General features: G+C 40.0%; 1 protein-coding gene across 2 annotated transcripts in view; it reads right to left on the bottom strand.

The window, feature by feature from the left end:
* LNP1 (leukemia NUP98 fusion partner 1) overlaps positions 1 to 21728 on the bottom strand; it is a 59305-nt gene that overhangs the window by 11738 nt on the left and 25839 nt on the right. For both annotated transcript variants that reach the window (XM_010368842.2, XM_030940097.1), the window contains exon 2: positions 16311 to 16499. In XM_010368842.2, the coding sequence (XP_010367144.1) occupies positions 16311 to 16466 (156 nt within the window). In that variant the 5' untranslated portion in view covers positions 16467 to 16499. The remainder of the gene's footprint in view (positions 1 to 16310; positions 16500 to 21728) is intronic.

Raw genomic sequence — 21728 nt, 5'->3', positions numbered from 1 at the left:
AGTTGGATTCCTAGGTATTTTATTCTCTTTGTAGCAATTGTGAATGGGAGTTCACCCATGATTTGGCTCTCTGTTTGTCTGTTAATGGCGTATAGCAATGCTTGTGATTTTTGCACACAGATTTTGTATCCTTAGACTTTGCTGAAGTTGCTTATCAGCTTAAGGAGATTTTGGGCTGAGATGATGGGGTTTTCTAAATATATTTATTAAAATACCAAAAACTTTTATATGATCAAGTTGTCATAATATTATTATTAGGTTTTGGTTTGCTAAAAAAGAACTGAGATTTAAAATGTTTTTTATTTAAGGTTCTTAACATCGTGTATCTCTGTTTATGCACTTTTAAAGTACTTGTGTCATTGAGTTACAGGCTTGGACTCCTGGGTCTAAAAAGGAAACCAAGTCCTGTTAAATGTTAAATGCTGACAGCAACTAAAGCCCTTTCTTCAGGCCCTGTAGAAAATGCCAATCAAAATAAACTGCATTCCTGAGAGCCAGGGCCAGAAATTAAAGCTATTCAACTCCTCAAGGCCTGGGGACTATCAAGGAAGAGGTGGGTGTGTGAGATTGTAAGGGCCAATTTTGAGATATAAAATAAGTTCAGTTTCTCTATAATTTTTTTTGAGAGAAAGTCTTGCTCTATCTACCAGGCTGGAGTGCAGTGGTGCAAGCTCAGCCCACTGCAACCTCCGCCTCCTGAGTTCAAGCAATTCTCCTGACTCAGCCTCTCAAGTAGCCGAGATTACAAGTGCCCACCACCAGGCCCGGCTCATTTTTGTGTTTTAGTAGAGATGGGGTTTCACCATGTTGGTGAGGCTGGTCTCAAACTCCTGACCTCAAATGATCTGCCCACCTCGGCCTCCCAAAGTGCTGGGATTACAGGCATGAGCCACTGCACCTGGCCAGTTTCTCTATAAATTAATCATCAGTGTCAAAGGCATACTGATGCAAGACCAGCATATGGGCCCTTATGTCAAATTAACAAGAATTTCTTGAAGCATTAGCCAACTCCTTAATAAATGTTATAAAGGTTTTTAAAGGTTTATGGAAGTTATATCTTACAGTCAGGATTAAAATTTTATAGATTGTTTATAACATTTTGAAAAACAAATGTAATTGGCTTGATTCAGTTTTTATTAGGGCTTATTGTTTGGAAAATTAAGTCTCCTATTTCAAAGAATGAAGATTTCATCTTTTTTTTTTTTTTTTTTTTGAGACAGAGTCTCGCTCTGTCACCCAGGCTGGAGTGCAGAGGCCGGATGTCAGCTCACTGCAAACTCTGCCCCCCGGGTTTACGCCATTCTCCAGCCTCAGCCTCCAGAGTAGATGGGACTACAGGCGCCCGCCACCTCGCCCGGCTAGATGTTGTATTTTTTAGCAGAGATGGGGTTTCACCGTGTTAGCCAGGATGGTCTCGATCTCCTGACCTCGTGATCTGCCCGTCTCAGCCTCCCAAAGTGCTGGGATTACAGGCTTGAGCCACCGCGCCCGGCGGATTTCACCTTTTTAAAAAAATCTTTTATCACTTTGGTTAAATGAAATGACTTATTTTATAATGACCTGTGACCCTATTTTGTGATATCAAGTGTTTTAAACCTTTGATATTTGATGAACTTTCTAAATCAAATAATAAATTATGTCTTTTTCTGACCTAATCAGTCCTTTAAGATAATAGGTTCCCTAAAGTCCAAAAATGACATAATTGGCTCAGTTGGCATAACAATTATACAGGAAGCACTGTCAAATATAAAATGGTGTTTGGTTTTCTTAGGGCTGTATTTCTATAAATATGTTATTGGTATGTGTTCCAAAATTATGGGAAACTCCTATAATTCCAATATGACTTAATGGACATTATCAGTAATAATTATAATTGTTAGGTTAAATTATTGTGTGCCACACAATAATTGCCACAGAAGTAACAAATTTACTTGTCAATTGTGTCTTTAACTATGGCTGCCCTAAAACTTTTTTGTCATCCATGGACAATTGTTGTCTTGTTTTGGTCCTCTTTAGAAGGTGGTTCTATAATCAGCTATAAAACTCTAACAGGTGCTCTTGAATGCAGGTTTCTGATAACTTTGGAGATTGTGACACAGAATAGAAGAAAAACATCAGGACTCATGGAGAGCTGAAACGTGTATGACTATCAAGCAGAACAGGAATTAACTGCATCAACTAAACTAATAATAGAAGTCTGAAGTAATCTTTTTAACTTTTTGCTTAAAACGTTGCTAAGACTTTGTTTTGTTTTTCAGAGTCAAGAAAACTTTTCAGCTATTTACAATAGGTTTTAATAATTGAGTTAAGTATAGTCCTATGAACAAAATGTGGGGCATATTTGTTTTCTCTCTACCTGATTTCTCCAGAGTTTGGAAACTGAGTATTCTTAACTTATGGCAATACAGTTATTTGCCTAAGTGCAGTAAGCATCTTTTCATTTATAGCAGGACACAGTTGGAGAAACTTGTTATTTCACCAAGGCTTTGACTGGAATGGTGTGCTTTCCTTTAAGGAATCAAACTTGACTTACAAAGCCAATAAAAGTCCCTGGGGAAAACTGGCCTCAAACTTGTCTACACAATTCCTGTACAGGGTTCCTGACCTGTGGTAAGTAAAGAATGTAACTTTCTTACAGGCCTAAGAGCCCCAGGTTTTATCTTAGAACCTCAAGAGGAGAGGATCAACCAACTCAGCTCAGCTTTAAAAAAAGTCTTATCTGAGATTCCTTCTATGGAACAAAGTTCCATCAAAGCCAACTTAAAAGCCTATGTAAAAAATAATTACTCTTGTTGAACTGTACACAAATGATTAGGCCAAGTACAATAAAGCAAAGCAGTCCTACCATGATTTGTCTTTGGTAAAAATGGGAAACTGGAGAGAGAAAAACTGTTTCAAAAACTATAGCATACCTGTTGTTAGATTTTAGACTTGCCTAATGTTTTTCAATTTTTGTTATTTTCTACATTTTGGATCAAATTCTAAATTTTCTTGGCTACAAGTCTTCAAACCAATGTTTTCCATTTTTTCCTTCTTTTTTTCCCATATTTTTCTCATTTGGAGTCACCAAAATCCAGGCCATGCTTTCAAAAAGCCCTGCAAACTGAAGCTTGACAACTTAAACTTCAGAAGAAAATAACAGCAACCTATTTACATATATAAGCCACTTTCATACCTGCCTACTGATGTGTGGACTTCAGAGTAATGTGGCCAATATTGATATTCCACAATTGTTCTTTTGTTTGTTGTTGTTTTTCTTCCTTCCTCCTCCTATTTTCTCTTCATAGGACATTGCTAAAAATGAGCCTGCCTCGTAACTTGAAACCTACCTGTCTAGGAATAAACCATTCTTTCCATGAGAGAGCAGATGAAACCTGAGACCAGAGACTCATTTCCTTCTAAAATACTTATTCCAAAAAATTTTATTAAAAAAAAAAAGGAGGGAAATGTGAAAGAAAAATAATCTTGGGGCCCCCAAATCACTAAGCTAAAATGAAAAGTCAGGCTGGGAACTGCTTAGGGCCAATCTGCCTCCCATTCTTTCAAAGTCACCCCTCTGCTCACTGAGATACATGCATATCTGATTGCCTCCTTTGGAAAGGCTAATCAGAAACTCAAAAGAATGCAACCATTTGTCTCTTATCTACCCATAACCTGGAAGCCCCCACAAGCTTTGAGTCTTCCTGCCTTGCTTTGAGTTGTCCTGCCTTTCCAGATAGAATCAATATTCATATTGCATATGTTGATTGATGTCTCATGCCTCCCTAGAATGTTTAAAACCAAAGTGTGCTCTGACCACTTTGGGCACTTGTTATTGGGACCTCCAGAGGCTGTGTCACAGGTGCGCATCCTCGAGCTTGGCAAAATAAACTTTCCAAATTAACTGAGACCTGTCTCAGATTTTCAGGGTTCACATTTTCTTGATCAGTAAGACTTTTCTCCTACAGTGAGGCAGCAGAGTCAATTGGTTAAAACATTAAGTAGAACATCCTGAGACTAGCTTTGTTGCTTACTACTCCATCATTAGAACACTGAAACAAAAGATGCCAATCCTTAAGTTGATATGTAAAAATAAATCCCAAAATTATTTTTTAAATGTTTCAATGGAGCCATAAATGTTTAGGAAATACAAAGGTAAATATTCATGTAATTTTTACATGGAGAAACAATTTCTAAGTAAAAGAGCAATGGAAGAAGTCATAAGGAAAAAAATCAACTTTACTATATAAAAATATAAAGCTAGGCCAGGCACGGTGGCTCATGCCTGTAATCCCAGCACTTTGGGAGGCCGAGGTGAGTGGATCACCTGACGTCAGGAGTTTGAGACCAGCCTGGCCAGCATAATGAAACCCTGTCTCTACTAAAAATACAAAAAAATTAGCTGGGTGTGGTGGCAGGCACCTGTAATCCTAGCTACTTGGGAGGCTGAGGCACAAGAATCACTTGAACCTGCGAGGCGGAGGTTGAGGTGAGCTGAGATTGCGCCACTGCACTCCAGCCTGGGCAACAGAGCGAGACTCTGTCTCCAAAAAGTAAAAATAAAATAAAAAAATATATAAAGCTAATGTGTATTAAAAGCAACATAAACAAATTTAAACTACAGGTGAAAAAATGAACTTTAAAAAATTTGCTACATATTACTAATGTTTAATAAATATCCTAAAGATACATCAGTACGTCTCACACACATAAAAAGAGATCATATAATATAATGACATCAATCATTAACATCACAACTGGAAAATGGGCAAAGGACAGACAGTTTAGACAAGCAAACTTTTTGAAATAATTATGACACTTGCTCTCTCAATTTCTCGGACTCACTCAACTCACTCCAGTCCAGCTTCCTCACCCACAGCTAATTTTGATCAGGATGTTGGTCTTCATGTTGCCAAATTCTGTGCACTTTTTGCTCTTGGTCTTAGTCATTCAGTAGCATTCAACTCTGTTATCCACAGGAGCCTTTTGAAAACACTGTTTCCTTGCTTGCTACCACCGCACCCTCCTGCTTTCCCTTTGATCTGGCTGCCACTGTGATTTAGACATGTGCTCACTTCTTCCTTCTATCAGCTCATAGCTGTTGGGGCTCCCCAAGGATCTAGACTAGTCTTCCTTTTCTACCTTTCCTTTCTCACTGGTCTTTGATCTTTTTCTTGAGTTCACCTGCTCCTGTGTAGTGCAGGCACTGGCACAGGCTCCTCCCTGCCAGTGACCTCATCCACGACCCTACTCCCTCATCTTTCTAATGGCTAATCATCCTTCAGTCACAGCAAAAACTGCATTTCCTCAGAAAGTCTTTTCTACCTCTCTGATTGGTTCAGGTTCCTGCCAGATGCTCTCTTGGGTTCCAGTACTTCTCCTCTGGGAAACTTATCACAACTGTAATTAATAATTTGGGTAGTTTTGTTCAGTGCCTCTCTTCTCCACTAGATTGTGTGCTGCATCATATCAAGGGCTATGCTTTACTCTCTGCTAGTACCCAGCACCTTGCCTTGTTCATGGCATGGGTTCATTAAATATATATTGAATGTACAGTATAAAGATTAAAAGAAAAGGAAATACCAAATGGTTATGAATGTTAATATTTAATTAGCAGTCAAAGATTCTGTAAAATAAAATAACAACATTTTACCTTTCAGGTTAGCAAAAAAAAAAAAAATGTGTTTTAACAATACCAACACTGGCAAGAGTACAGGGAGACAGGAACTATCATCCCTTACTGATGGGATTATAAATGTGTGCAGCCTTCTCAGAAAGCCTTGAGAAATATGTGCTAAGAAGCTTAAACTATTGGTGTCCAAGAAGATGTAAAAAAGAAAAAATAATAAGCTTAAAATATTCCCCTCGTTAGATCCAGCCATCTTATGTTGTTATGGGTTGAACTGTATCTCTCCAAAAATCATAGGTTGAAATCCTAACCCCCAACAGCTCTGAATGTCACTGCATTTAGCTATAGGGCTTTAACGAGGTGATTAAGTAAAATGAGGCCATTAGGGTGAGCCCTAATCCAATCTGACTGGTGTCTTACAAGAAGAGGAAATTTGAACACATAGAGAGACAACAGAGTTGCTCACTCACAGAAGAAAGACCATGGAAAATCACAGCGAGAAGGCAGCCATCAGCAATCAAACAAGCGAGGCCCCAACAGAAGCCTTAATCTTGGACTTCCTAGCCTCCAGAACTGTAAGAAAATAAATTTCTCCCGTTTAAGCCAGCCGGTGTGTGGTATTTTGTTATGGCAGCACTGGCAAACATATGCATATCTTTCTAGATATGCATACCTAGAAACTTATTCTCAAATAATCAGAAATATGGTTAAAGATGTGTAAAGCTGCTAAGATACCTAAGATAACTCTGTATATATTAGTTCATTTACTAAATAAGTCAGTCATGGTAGTAGGTGCTGTGGATAGGATGGGGAGCAAAACAGTCTCTTAGAGATTGCATCTGCACAGGAGATAGATGTTTAACAAATAGGGCATGTGTCTGCGTCCTTGGATAAACGCTATAAAGGGGAGTTCAAGGTGCAATGAGAAGGTAGAATGGGGTAAACCTATATATATTGGGGTGGGTGTTAGGGGGGTAAGGAAGAAGGATCCAGAGAGAATTCTGTGAATGTGTGACGATTGAGCTACAAGCTGAAGGATGAGCAAGGGTTAGAGGACAAGGACTGCTTTCTGCCTGGAGATGAGCACCACATGGGCAGATCCACTGCCATGGAAGAAGCTTGCTGGCATAGTGGTGCTGGGGAGCACAGTGGACCAAGAGGAGCCAAGAGAGCTGGAATAAGGAGACATTGAGGGATTTCAAGTAGGGCAATATCCCAAGATTGGTAATGTTAAAACATATCAAACTCTTACCAAAGGTTTTCTTTGTGATGTGCTATTGTTTTCTTCCTTTTCCTTTTTTTTTTTTTTTTTTCTTTTTTTTAGTATTTTTCATAGTTATATCTGGGTAGCATGTATTATATTGTCAGGAAAAAAAAAATAATACATTAAAGTTTTGCAACCGGGAGTGAAATGGAAGTTTGTACAAACGTCCTTTTCCGTTAAGGAGCCTAAAAAGAATGGCAAGAGTTTGATCACAACACAAAGTGTGTACTTAAAACTCCCTACAGCAGATAGGTTTTCCAGTTTGTCTCTTGGCTTTGGCATATGACTTTGTGGAAAATGAGCTTAAAAGAGAACTGTAATTAGGACACGGAGAAGCTCCTCCTCTTTAAAAATGTTTACTTGCTATGCGAGTTCTATTTTTGGAATTTTATATGACCTCCTAAGGTAATTTTCCTCAATAAGACCGAAAACAATGTCCCAAATGGCTTAAAATAGCCTCACCTATCTATCCCCTACTTTGTGAATCATGCTGTAGAACCTGGGTTGCTATCTTCTCACACTCTGAGCTCGCCCTGGGCTTCTGGGCTACCGCGTTGCAGCAGACACCGACTGAGGGACATGACTGCCCTGTACGCCGACTCTCCTAATTAGAGTGCTCCAAACAGCATGACTCTTTCCCCTGTGGTCCCAGAACAACGATCTCCGTCAAAGAAAATCCCATGCACTCTCTATCCCCAAGTCACTAGTTCTCCTTTAAAAAGAAATTGGTTTTTAGGACAGTGAAACTATTCCGTGTGCCACTATAATGGTAGGTGCATGCCATGATACATTTGTACAAACCCATAAAATGTACAACAGCAAGAGTGAATCCTAACGTGTAAAGTATGGACTCTGGGTGATAATGATGTGTCAGTGTGGGTTCATCAACTGGAACAAACGTACCCCTCTAGTCAGGAAGGTTAATCATGGGAGAGGTATGCATATCTGGGAGTATGGGGGCTATGGAAAATCTTTGTACCTTCTACTCAATATTGCTTTGAGCCTAAAACAGATCTAAAAAAAGAAAGTGTGTGTTTTTGTTTTTTTTTTAAAGTGCCAATAAACCTAAAAGGAAAGGTGGGGAGGGGGAGACTGGTTATGTAATATATTCACCTCAAGAGCTTAACTACTTGATGTTCTTTATTTTGGCTTTAATTGCAATCACCCTTCAATTGTATCCCTCCCACCTTGTAGTCAGTGGTTAACAGCATGATGAGACATAATGAGAAAGATCCAGGTGCTGGGATAATAAGACCCATATTGAGTCCTAGTGCACAGTATGTGCCTGGCACTCTGGGGCCATGTCCTTGATAGCTAACTTCAGAATAAAGTCTGCAAGGGAGTGATTCTTCTCCTTTTACAGATGAGGAAAATGCATCTTAGTGAGGCTAAGTCTTGCCTAAGACTTATGTGACTAGTGACTTTATTAGAGAGATAAAGTGACATGCCTAAGCATGTGACATCTGGTTCCTGGCTTAGCAGTACTAAATCCTTTATCTTTAACAACAGCAACAACTTTATTCTATTTCCATGTGAAACTGCCTGTAAATATGACTTTTAACCATGTGCCAATTTAAACAGAATTCTATTATACAGTTAGTAATAATAATCTATAGGTCTTTAGGAATTCATCTAAAAGAATTTTATATGAGGAGTATTTTATAACGTAGTCTAATGCCATCATCAGAGCCAGAGGACTACAAATGAGTAGACTAGCTATACATGGAAACACGATCAGGGCAAACATTCAAATGTTCAACTGGTAAAATGATATTTCTTTTAGAAATAATAAAGATAAGCTTAGTAGCCATGTACTGTACATCCTTTTGGGAAGCCAAACAGTGTTTTAAACTAATCAGTAAAATAATTTTGTTTAATTGGGGAAATGAACAGACCCTGCTTGGTCACACTATTACACACTAAATCAATGCAAAACCGTCATCAACACCCTATCACAAGTTATACAGTGGCAAACAGAGGAGAGCTATAAGAAGAAACTCCTGTGAGCTTATAACACTTCACACCTTAGGCACTTGGAATCTTTTCCTAAAGCAAAATTCAAGGGCTTGTCTTACTCATCCCAAAGCTGCAGTAGCCAAACTAAGCCCATCTAAACCATATGCCACTGAGATCATAACCCCAAATGACATTAAATTAGGTCATGGATAATAATGTTTTCCCTACTAGCTCTCCACTCTCTGGTGATGATGCTCGTTATGAAAATGTATTAGTCACCTTGGGCTGCCATAACAAAATACCATAACCTGAGTAGCTTATGCAACAGAAATTTGTTTCTCACAGCTCTGGAGGGTAGGAAGTCCCAGATCTAGGCTCTGGCTAATTCAGTTCCTGGTGAGGGCTCTCTTCCTGGCTTACAGATGGCTGCCTTCTTACTGCACCCTCACATGACTGCTTTTTTTAAATGCACACATTGGGAGAGAGAGAGGAAGAATAAGCTCTCTGATGTCTCTTCTTATAAGGGTATTAATCCCATTAGGCCAGGACCCCACCCTCATGAACTCATCTAACCCTAATTATCTCTCAAAGGCTCCATTTCCAAATACCATCACATTGGAGATTAAGGCTTCAACATATGAATGGGGCACGGGGAAGCACAAACATTCAGTCCATAACAGAACATATGCTACCTGCCAATGTTCAATATAAAATTACCAATGATCTTCCCATTGTAATATAAAAGAGAAGCATAAAAGACAATGAAGTAAAGGGAAAATGAAAAACTCTAGAATTTTGTGCAGTAATTAATTGAAGGCATCTGGAAAAAAATTTCCAAGTGTCAACACCTCTGACAGAGGAGGAGGAGGGGGTGCAGAGGGAGGAGATGGAAAGAGAGAAAGCATCTTATTAGGTATGTAAACTAAAAATAAAATCCTAAGCCCCCCATCAACTGAACAGACCCCCTCTTGGCCAAAGGGATTCCATAAAAACCTTAAAACCTTAGTTCTGAGCCATGACGGGACAGGAGGTCAGATGCGCCTCGTTGTACTCCCTGTCATGTATGGTTTAGACACAACAATTGACCAGCATTCATGTTAACATAGAGATCATAACACTGACAGAACAAAGTATTTGTGGCAATAAGATACCTAATTATAAACAGAATCTAAGGCCATGCCAGGCAAGGGTTAAGTCGTGCACCCCTACACTTAAAGAATAAACTATGTTCTGACTGCCACAAGGTTTTTACTTTCCTCTAGCAGCTAAACAAGCACCGGCCCTGACATATGCAGCATTAAAACAATTTGTAGCTCCATCACATGCTGACTAGCTGATTCTCTTGTTCCACCAGCCATTACTACAGTTTTGATTGGACAAGAGACTGATTTCAATAACTTTCTCCTGACAAGACTACCAACCATGGACTGGTCCTAGCCGGTTTATGGGGGCTGCACACTCACTCACCTTCCTGCCCTGAGAAGATCTTTTCATGAATAGGGCCTAATTGTAATATATTTAAATGTTAAGTCTCCATCCCAAAGTGAGCATGGGTCGTACATGCTACATGCATGTTTGTTCAAAATTCCTGTGTCCACAGAACTGTGTCAGGACCACCTTCAGGAATATTCATAGCTCCTTCTATAAGCTGTTACATATGGATGTTTAGCCAACCTGTTCAGCATAAAGCTCCTACCCCTTACCCTTCCTCCTTTGAAGTGCCTGTCTCCAGTCTTTCTGGAGGCTATGCTTCCCAGGCTGTGGGATGGCCACCTTGCAGGCTGTAAGCTTTACAAGAAATAAAGGCCCCTCTCCTTTTCTAAATGTACACATTGTATACATTTAGTGTAAAAAAAACTTACTTTTTTAATAAATAAGTTAATAGGTACCAGGCACTGTCCAAAGCACTATATATATACATTACTTATTGAATATTCACAGCACCTTTATGAGGTCTGTACTATGATCGCCAATCCCATTTACATGTGGGGAACTGGAGGCAAAGAGAGTTCAAGCAGCTTGCTCAGAGTTATGCTGCTAGTAAATGAAGGACACAGGAGGCCAGCTCCAGAGCACTTGCTCCTGACCACTCCTCTCTGCTGCCTGTCTAGCAACTCCTCCACCTTAGCACCTAGAAGAAGACAGAAAAGTCCACAGAACATTATGCTAAAAGCTCCCTATAGAGTTGTCACTGGTACCTGAAATTCTATCATTAGTTTCATTTCCTTGGATAAAGGAATTGCCTCCTATGAAAATTAAATTCAAATATAACCTGAAATACAAGAAGCCACTGCCAATCATGACACTCGATAGTATGTGTTCTCTCCCAGGGTTGTGAGAACTCCCGTAAGAGGGCCATGCCCCACCTGCCCTGTAGTGAGATACTATAAGAATGAGAGTGTAGCCAACTGAAAGTAGATCAACGATAAAAACTAAAATTACAAACGTCTTTCATCATTTTAAAGTGAGAGCATAGAGGGAGAATATACAATGGAGAAAGGCAAGTTTATTAAAAAAAAAAAGACAGCCGAGTGCAGTGGCTCACACCTGTAATCCCAGCACTTTGGGAGGCCAAGGCGGGCAGATCACCTGAGGTCAGGAGTTCAAGACCAGCCAGGCTAACATGGTGAAATTCCATCTCTACTAAAAATACAAAAATTAGCCAGGTGTGGTGGTGCATGCCTATAGTCTTGGCTACTCAGGAGGCTGAGGCAGGAGAATTGCTTGAACCCCAGAGGCAGAGGTTGTAGTGAGCCGAGATCTCACCACTGCACTCCAGCCTGGGCAACAGAATGAGACTTCATCTCAAAAAAAAAAAAAAAAAAAAAAAAAAAAGAAGAAGAAGAAAGAAAGGAAAAAGAAAAAGAAAAAAGAAGAAAAAAAAGGAGGCATCACACTACCTGACTTCAAACTATACTGTAAGGCTGCAGTAACCAAAATAGTATTGTAACAGGTAACAGGTACCAAAACAGACACATAGACCAGTGGAACAGAATAAAGAAGTCAGAAATAAGACCACAGTTATATAACCATCTGATCTTTGGCAAATCTGACAAAAACAAGCAATGGGGAAAGGATTCCCTACTTAATAAATGGTGCTGGGAAAACTGGCCAGCCATATGCAGAAAACTGAAACTGGACTCCTTCCTTATACCTTTTACAAAAATTAACTCAAGATGGATTAAAGACTTAAATGTAAATCCCAAAACCATAACAACCCTAGAAGAAAACCTAGGCAGTACCATTCAGGACATAGGCATGGGCAAATACTTCATGATGAAAACACCAACAGCAATTGCAATAAAAGCCACAATTGACAAATGCGATCTAATTAAACTAAAGAGCTTCTGCACAGCAAAAGAAACTATCATCAGAGTGAACAGACAACCTATGGAATGGGGGGAAATGTTTGCAATCTACTCATCTAACAAAAATCTAATATCCAGAATCTACAATGAACTTAAACAAATTTACAAGAAACAAACAAACAAACCCATCGAAAAGTGGGCAAAGGATATGAACAGACACTTCTCAAAAGAAGACACTAAAGCGGCCAAACAAACATATGAGAAAAGCTCAACATCACTGATCATTAGAGAAATGCAAAATCAAAACCACAATGAGACACCATCTCACACCAGTCAGAATGGCGATTATTAAAAAGTCATGAAACAATAGATGCTGGCAAGGCTGTGGAGAAATAGGAATGCTTTTACACTGTTGGGGGGAATGTAAATTAGTTCAACCATTGTGGAAGACAGTGTGGTGATTCCTCAAGGATCTAGAACAAGAAATACCATTTGATCCAGCAATCCCATTACTGGGTATATACCCAAAGGAATATAAATCATTCTACTATAAAGACACATGCACACATATGTTTATTGCAGCACTATTTACAATAACAAAGACATGGGACCAACACAAATGCCTATCACTGATAGAGTGGATAAAGAAAATGTGGTGCATATATACCATGGAATACTATGCAACCATAAAAAGAATAAGATCATGTCCTTTGCAGGGACATAGATGAAGCTGGAAGCCATCATTCTCAGCAAACTAACACAGGAACAGAAAACCAAACACCACATGTTCTCACTCACAAGTGGGAGTCGAACAATGAGAACACATGGATCCAGGGAGGAGAACAACTCACACACTGGGGCCTATCAGAGGGTTGAGGGCCAGGGGAGGGAGAGCATTAGGATAAATACCTAATGCATGCAGGGCTGAAAACCTAGATGACAGGTTGACAGGTGCAGCAAACCACCATGGCACATGTATACCTATGTGACAAACCTGTACGTTCTGCGCATGTATTCCAGAACTTTAAAGAAAAAAGAAAACATCTTGGGTGTACATCGGTAGAGACTCATTCTATATCCTTCAAACTATATCATGTGGGCAAGTACATACGGTGCCTTCTCTGGAGCATAGAAGAAGCACTGTGAAGGCCCATCTGGAGTTACAAAAGCCCTGGGCCAATAAACTCAGTTTCTTCTCTCAAAGATCTTTCATTTAGCACAATCTTCCCTTCCACGAGCCCCAGACTACACAGAACAATGTTAAGAGAACCATGTTAAGCTGAAGGAGATGATGACTAGAAAGCTAAACAGACTAAACGTATTAAAAAGGCACTTCCACAGAATAAATACATGACAGGGAAACTGTTTTACTTCAGTTTTGTATTCATGTGATGTTGGAGAGAGAAGGCAAGTCAGTTTAATAACAAGAGAAACTTCATATTAAGTTTCTTTCACTAAGGACAACAGAACAATAACGTCGGATTTCTTTATTTCACTTTAATTCAGCAAACACAGGTTCTAATGAGTCTGGAGAAAAAGTAGCATTCTATAAAAAGGCCTAAGCTTTACCCTTGTTGTACCTCATTCTTTCTGCCAAATTTGTATTTTCTACTAGACTGACGGTTCCGCAAGTGTGGGGACTGGGCATGTCTCGTTTCACCCTGTGATACTCGGACAATGTTCGGCTCACAGTAGGTGTTCAATAAATATGTTAAATAAATTAATGTTGATCATTGTGGTTTTGTGTGAATCATGAGACTGATGAAGATGTATTAGAAACTACATTCAAGGAGAAGTGGGGGAAAAAAAGAAACCACATTCAAAGTAGGCAAGGGGGAAAGCTCTTCTCCTCCTATGCATATAATACTGAATGTAATACTGATGGTTATCGAGTATTAAAAGGTTGAGAGAGGGAAAGGCCTTAGAGCAGTCGGGAGAGAAGAAAAAAAGTAAGGATAAGAGTAAGCTTTTCTCTTTAAGGTATTTTCATTAGCTCAAAGCAGACGAAAAATTGAAAACCAAATTGTTCCTTAAAATAAGAAAAAAATATATATATATATATATATATATTTTAGACAAGGTCTCATTCTGTTACCCATGTTGGAAAGCAGTGCCATGACCACCATTCACTGCAGCCTCAACCTCTTGGGCTCAAGTGATCTTCCGCCTCAGCCTTCCAAGTAGCTGGGACTATGGGAGCACCACCACACCCTGCTATTTTTTTTTTTTTTTTTTGGAGAGATGGAGTCTTACTATATTGCCCAGGCTGGTCTCAAACTCCTTAGTTCAAGTGATCCTCCTGCCTTGGCACCCCAGAGTGCTGGGATTCCACGTGTGAACCACAGCACCGCACCAAAAGTAAGAATATTTGATTACATTTTAGAGATAGAAAGAGTTAAGTACTCAAGTATAGATTCACTTATACATATACAGCATTATGTACATAAAGAATGAAGTATTAGACTTCCCAACTACTTTCCAGGACTCTGCCCATTGACCTCTGGTTCCTCTGATTTGTGCTCTATGCTTACTGTTTCTCCATTCTATTCAGTCATATTTTTAACTTCTTTAATCCAGCAATTTTTATTCTGCATGTTAGTCTAATAATTATGGAATTCATTGCTGACTCAGAGAATCTAAACAGATTAATTCAGGCAAATGCCCGAAGCAGGGATGAGCAGATAAAGATGTCACAAGGACACAGTTTACAAATGTTATACATAATAGATGCTGTGATTCCATAGATTAAGGCAAACAACATTGTAACCTAAAAGTGAATTATGTAAATAGGGTAACTATCTCCGTTTTAAAAGCCCTATAGATGCTAACGTTTATTCAAGGAACTAGTAAACTATGTTTCTTTTTTTGTTTTCATATTTCCTGTAGCTCCAAGGGGCCATTGTAATAAATAGTAAATTATGGTTTTTGCTTTTGTTTATCCCTGTTCTCACATCTGGAAACTGGAAACTAATCACACTCCTGGTTCACACAGCCTGCTTATTGTGGAACATAGATTAAAATGAGAGGCAATAAAGTAGGTGTCTATTTTATAACAGAACATGAAAGGTCAGAGGTAGAAGGGTTCTTAGAGATCACTCAGTCCAACACCCCCATCTTTTTCACTTTAGCAACCTGAAGCTGAAAGAAGGGTTGAAGATTGCCCTTTGTCCCTGAGTATGCATTTGGCAAGGGATCTATTTTGAAATATTTGTGTCTCAAAGAATTCTCATTCCTCAAACTTGCTGATCACCAGGAGTAACAGAGGTTGCCTTATACACTTTCACAGGTCTTATAGACATTATGTGTCTGGGAAGCCTGAAGTTAAAAATAAAATAATGTTACCCCAAACAAAACTTACTTGGTTCTGGGGTTGGCAACAGCAGGGGATTGGGAAACTATCCTCTGGTAGCTGACATTTGATGTGACTTACAAAAAAGAAAAGCTGTATTACTGCTGTGTAACTGTGAAGCGGAGGACACACATGTCTACCGTGGAGCCTTCTAGCATCACAGGAGAGCAGAGAGAATAGCCACCTGTACCTGCCACTGAGTCCACAGCTGACCAAGCCCAACCATTCCCCTCTTGGGAGCTTTTCTGCATCTTGTGCCCCAGATACCAGGTGCTCTGCCTAGCCATAACAAAACAGTGCCGAGGGCAGGAGAATGTTAGCTCCCTCTCCCATCTAGAAACCAAATGGCCTCCCTGAAAGAAAAGCAAGTATGTCAAATGTCTCAAAGGTAGTGACTTGTTATGTGGGATCCCCAGTTCCTTAGAAGGTCTACCAAAGAGTGGAACAATTTTCAGTATTTCAAATGGAAATCACACATTGAGCCACAAGGCTACACAGACTAAGGATAGCATCAAGTTTCTTTCCTTTGGCTTAAATTCTGTCACTCAGTGGGATTATCTCAGTCTTACCAGGAGCTCTGGAGAGTGGTTAAAGATATCTCAGATAACTGAAAATGAAGAAATCATTACCCATTAGATGAAAATCGGGTCCCTTGAAAGATAAGATGGAATAATAAGAGAGATTTCTGTGGGTATGAGAAAGACTTGGAAGTACTGGTTTTAAACCAAAGAAAACTTTATATCCAAAGACTCCTCAAAAAATTATTTAAGAGAAACCCCCTCCCCTATTCCAGCTCTCCCCTCTGGTTCCATGACAATCACTCACTGGGCAGGGCAGGGAGGTTTTCCTGTGACTGGTGGCTTGTGGTCGGTGGCGTTCCCGGAGTCCTCTCTGATCCTCCTCTCTCCAGCTGTGGCCCCAGAAGCTGCTCATCCATTTGGCAAAAGACACATCATCATCATCATCATCTTTGTGCTCCATGTAAAGGTGATGCCAAATATTGAAGGCCTGCCCCTAAATCCGACAGAGGGAAATATCACCCAACAGGGCTGACGATGAAACCCAGGATCTCCCCAAAAGACAAAATGAAACTGGTCTTTTTAAAATGGTCTCCGATACTGGCATCCTTAAAGGAGAAAGATTTACTAAACAACCACTTCATCATCAGGCAGCCTTGGGCAATGTCTATTTATAAATTGTGCAGCCCACATTCCCCTCCCCTTGTCTTTTTAAATTGAGAGGCTTTCTAATCCTTCCATTGCTGGGGCTTGTGCCTCACAGCCTAAGGGTGGGAAGCAGAGTCCACTGCCTGGTTTTCCCTGTGCTTTGCTGCCAATGACATGTGATGGCATCTCCAGCTGTCAATGATGATGGAGCATGACCCTCACAATATGCCTGTCAGCTCCAGGCAAGCTCTGAAATGGGGCCACATACTAGGAACACACTGACCACAGCTTGCCAGGTAGCCAGCTGTTGCCATGTCATATCTAGAGCTAGATACTCTCCATATAAAATGATATTGATATAAAATCCAGCTCCTGGATCAAAACGAGTAGTTTTTAAAATTGAGGTATTACTTATACATGTACAAATGTAAATAATATACAAGTACATGTAAAATGTACAAATCATAACTGCACAGCTTGATGGATTTTTATACATGTATACCCCTGTGTTACCACCACCACGCAGGTAAAGACATAGAACACTGCCAGCACCCCAATTGGCTCCATGTATCCCCCTTCCAATCCATACTCCCTTCAAAAGTTTACCATTAATGATCTGTGTCACCTTGTTTTTGAACTTACTTTCAATGCATTACACAGTATGCATTATCCTATGTTATTCAACATTATGTCAGTGAGATATATCCACGTTTTTGCAGTAACAGTAGTTGATGCTGTGTGTAGTATTGCATTGCATCAACATGCCACAATTTTTAAAAATTCAGTCTACCAGTGATGGTCATTTTAGGCTATCATTTAGGTTTTTTCTAGTTGGGGCTTTTGTAAATAAAGTTTATATAAATTTTATAGTCCCTGTCTTTTAGTGGGCATTTGGGCATTTTTTTCAAGGTAAAGAGAATATTATGTTTATGGAACTCCTACTTTGCATCAAGTATGGAGCCGCCAAGTATTCCATATATGCTCATTTTCTTTTCTTCTTTTCTTTTCTTTTTTTTTTTTTTGAGATGGAGCCTTGTCCTGTTGCCCAGGCTGCAGTGCAGTGGCACGATCTCGGCTCACTGCAACCCCCACCTCCCGGGCTCAAACGATTCTCCCGCCTCAGCCTCCTGAGTAGCTGGGATTATGGGCGCCTACCACTACGTCCAGCTAATTTTTGTATTTTAAGTAGAGACGGGGTTTCACCATGTTGGCCAGGCTTGTCTCAAACTCCTGACGTCGTGATCCACCTGTCTCGGCCTCCCAAAGTGCTGGGATTACATGCACGAGCCACCACGCCAGACCCCATATATGCTAATTTTCTTATAACAACCCTGTGACTGGGAGATCTGTATGACATTTTATTGATAAGGAAGTTGAGATGCAAATAGATCACCCCTTGCCAAAGTGAAATTAATACTAAGTGGCAAAGCCAAGTTTGAAGTGGGGAATAGAAAAACAAAGTCCAGGCTCTTTCCACCATCCTGCCAGTATTTCAAGAGAACTTGGAGAAGTCTTGCATTTTCAATCAGGAATTCTTGGCCATTTGCCATACGAAAATCCTTCCTTGAGCTGCAAAAAGATAAGCTTGGTAACTGTGACCAATGTTTGTAGAGCATGGTATCACAACTTTTATGTTACTAAGGAAAAGTAGCCAAAGCTTAACATATCTTGTAACATTTTTATTTTTTGCAAATGGCCAAGACTTCCTGTGTTATCACAACTCATTGCTGGAGGAATTAAGCACATCCTGTGGGACTTCACTGGAACAGGACTTTTTGGAAGAGCGTGGCTAATTTCCTCCAGACTGCACCCCATATGCCTTTTCTATTTTCTTTCTCAGTTTTACTTTGTATCCTTTCAACATAATAAATCTTATCCATGAGTACGACTATATATGCTGAGTTCTAGCAAATCCCCAAACTGGGATGACAGCTACTATCACAAGTAGGATTTGCTAAAAAACAACCCAAATCACTGAAATATGGCTAAAGCAAGGTTTGGGAAAAGGGAGGATGAAGAGGACATGATGGTGAATCTTCAATGCCCAGTGGCTACCTAGCCATCTGTAGTACGAATCAGCTGCTGAGATGATGTCTGTTGTGAGAGGTAAAAGTTACCTACAGAATTCAAAATAACAGACTCAACCCCAGGACAATTGGTTCATTAGATTCCCTGGATACTTTTGGCCACGGGTAGCTAAAATGAAGGGATTAAAAAGTGCAGCCTGGCTGATGCCTTTGGGTTTTGCTCTCTCCTCTAGATGAGAAGAGAAAGGGCCCAAACATTCCCAAAACACATTTTGCATGGGCCACAAATGTTAAAAGTTTGCATTGCTTTCTCTTCCAAGTGGGAAGGAAGAGAAAGCAATGCAGACTTCTACCATTTTTGTTAAGTCAGTTCCAAGAGCTAGAACAAGGCTTTAGACAAACCAGCAAGAAAGGGGAGTGGGGGAAATAATACCCCATCGCCTGGTACAGCAGCCCCTTGCATTTCAACTAGAAATCTCTCAGCAGGTATAATGTAAGTCATACATGCTGAATTTACCACTTTACTACTAGGAGTTTGAGAAAACCTGCAATGAAAAAAAAAGAGAGATTTTTAAAAAATGGCTTCTATTTTGTGGCTATTGCACCTGAGTGAATATATGACAAAAATTGATTAAAATATTATATGCTGATAATTTCATAAATGCTTGAGGGATTACCCCAGTTAGGGAAAGTGACTCTGTAAGAAATATTAGGAGAATATGCACCTCTTGATTTTTGTTGCTAGTAGATGAATTACAATGTAAACTCTGAGAATTTAAATACTGAAATCTCCATAACTGATTATTTTGCTATAATTTTTGCCTGTTGAAGCCTACGGGAAAAGGTAGACAACATAGAAGGATAGCGCATCTCCACTGGAAAAAACACCTTTGGAGTTTTAAAAAGCGGTTTTTAGTTTGCTAATAAGTTCTTATAAAATCAGCTGTCTGACTGACCCTCAGAGGCTAATGATTTTCCAGCCTAATGTGCTTATTTTGGAGCGGGTCAATTGGACTCTAAACCTGACAATATAAAAAGGGCTTAGAAAACACGTCTTGTCAATTGGACTTGGAATACAATTGTTTGGCCCTGTATCTTCTTGGCTTTGCTGCTGCTAAAGAAGAAAAGTTGCTAGCTAGTTTGGAATCCTGAATTCACAGATCCTAACTGCCTGGAGCTTATGCTAAGCTGAAACTTGATACTGTCTGTGAGGGACTGTTTCAATCTCTGAAGACAGACATAGGCTCAAGGAACAGAACTCAGTCTCTGGAACTATTGCAGGTTTGTTTACAACACTCCTCTGTGGGGCCATAAACTATGCTATCACATGGCTCACTTGCAGATGCCTACGGGAAAGCGTTTGTTCTTTGATAGGACCATTTGAAACAGAACTAGTTGCACCAGAAATGATTGATCCCAAGAACCCTGTCAAAAGCTGCAAGCTGGGGGAGAGCACATCGCAGAGAGTGGGACCCCTCCATCCACTCCTGACAGATAGGGCTCTTGACCCCTTCTAGGGATAGCTTACTGCTATTAATTTGTGTTCAGCTTGCCAGAGTATTTTGAAATTTGCAATGATGGATTGATAGTCTGACTCTTCTTTGCTCACCTCTCTTCTTAGTTAGGCAGTTTGATTGCTAAACGCAGCTGCTCCTAGACAGAAATTGATATTTTCTAGGCTGCTTCCTGAATAAATAATCAGGACAAAAGGGATAGGGTAATGTAAACACAGTCTGAAAATTTTTGATAATTCAGGATTTTGTCCTAGCCCATTCTGAAACATGATGTGGTTTTTCTGGCTGTTACATGAAACAGTGATTTTCTATGTAAATCATTTTGTCCCTCTAACACCCAACCCTTCCTACCCTTCCTCATAAAAGGTCTAGATAAGAATAAACAATGGCTGGTGAAGTTATGATTTCTGAATGAATCACACTGCTGTGTAATAGCAAAGAAGAAAAAAACTCGGCACCTGGGGCAGGAGAAAGAGGACATTAATGATCTGTTTTTTCAGAACTGCTCCTGAACACCAGTGCTGCCTTTCCAGGATGCTGTGAGGGCTTGAATTCAAACTGACTGCTGAGCCTATGATCACACCCAACAGTACTGACTATGAGAGAGCAGCAACTGGCCCCAGCTCCTCTAGCTTCCAAGAACACCTCCAGATATTGTCCATGCTCATGAGCAAAACTGACAGAAACAAACTGCCTTTAGGCAGTCCTACTAAAACAAAGAACTTAACTGAATTATTTAGACTGGACAGGGAAACTGTGGGCTGAAGTCCTCACAGTGGGAAGCCATACTGGGGGCTCCGCTAACCTGTGCTACCTGACTAATGCATGTTTTCACGGGGTAACTGAATTTGAATTCTTCGTTTCTAAGAATGCTCCCTGGGATTGTACTTCCTGTGTAAATATCTTGACTATCATGGCCTGCCTCAGCCCAAGAAGGCATGCAGGTCAGCTTCAATTTACTACCCAGAGATGTGCTGTGCTTGAATTGATGCCTCCGGCTAGGTTAAAGAAGGTTAATACAAAAACTTAAGGAGAAAGCCACCTGGCTTCCTAAAATTAACCTTTATAGCTAATGGGATTTGTTTTAATTGGCTAAATCCAAGACCTCCGGATTTTAAGTAAAGTCAATATTCAGGTTAGTTTCATACTGTGTCGTGGGACACTACTGATAATAATTTTGCTATAAAATGCCTTGACCAAGGGGATCAGCTACACAGAAAATGGTTAACATGGCAGGCCTGAAACTGCTGATCCTTAGAAGGACCGGCTTGCAAGATTAGCCCTTAGCTGGCTTCTGGGAACTTGGCTGGTAAACAGTTATTGCAGTAACATAACATTTTCCTTAAATTATAAGAGTGGTCTAAACTGTTTGCCCGACCAATGTGGTTTATGCTGAACAACTGACTTTCTTCTGCAAATCTGGAGTTTGTGTATGTGGTAGGCAGAGTGTGCCTACCTGACCAACACCCAGGAAATATCTGGGGTACCGAGTCTCTATTAAGCCTCCATAGTAAACACTTGCCTTGCACATGTGCC

Source organism: Rhinopithecus roxellana, chromosome 1 (assembly GCF_007565055.1).
Source record: "Rhinopithecus roxellana isolate Shanxi Qingling chromosome 1, ASM756505v1, whole genome shotgun sequence".
NCBI lineage: Eukaryota > Metazoa > Chordata > Mammalia > Primates > Cercopithecidae > Rhinopithecus > Rhinopithecus roxellana.
The sequence above is the reverse complement of the archived record's forward strand: the minus strand, read 5'-3'. Positions and strand labels throughout refer to the sequence as shown.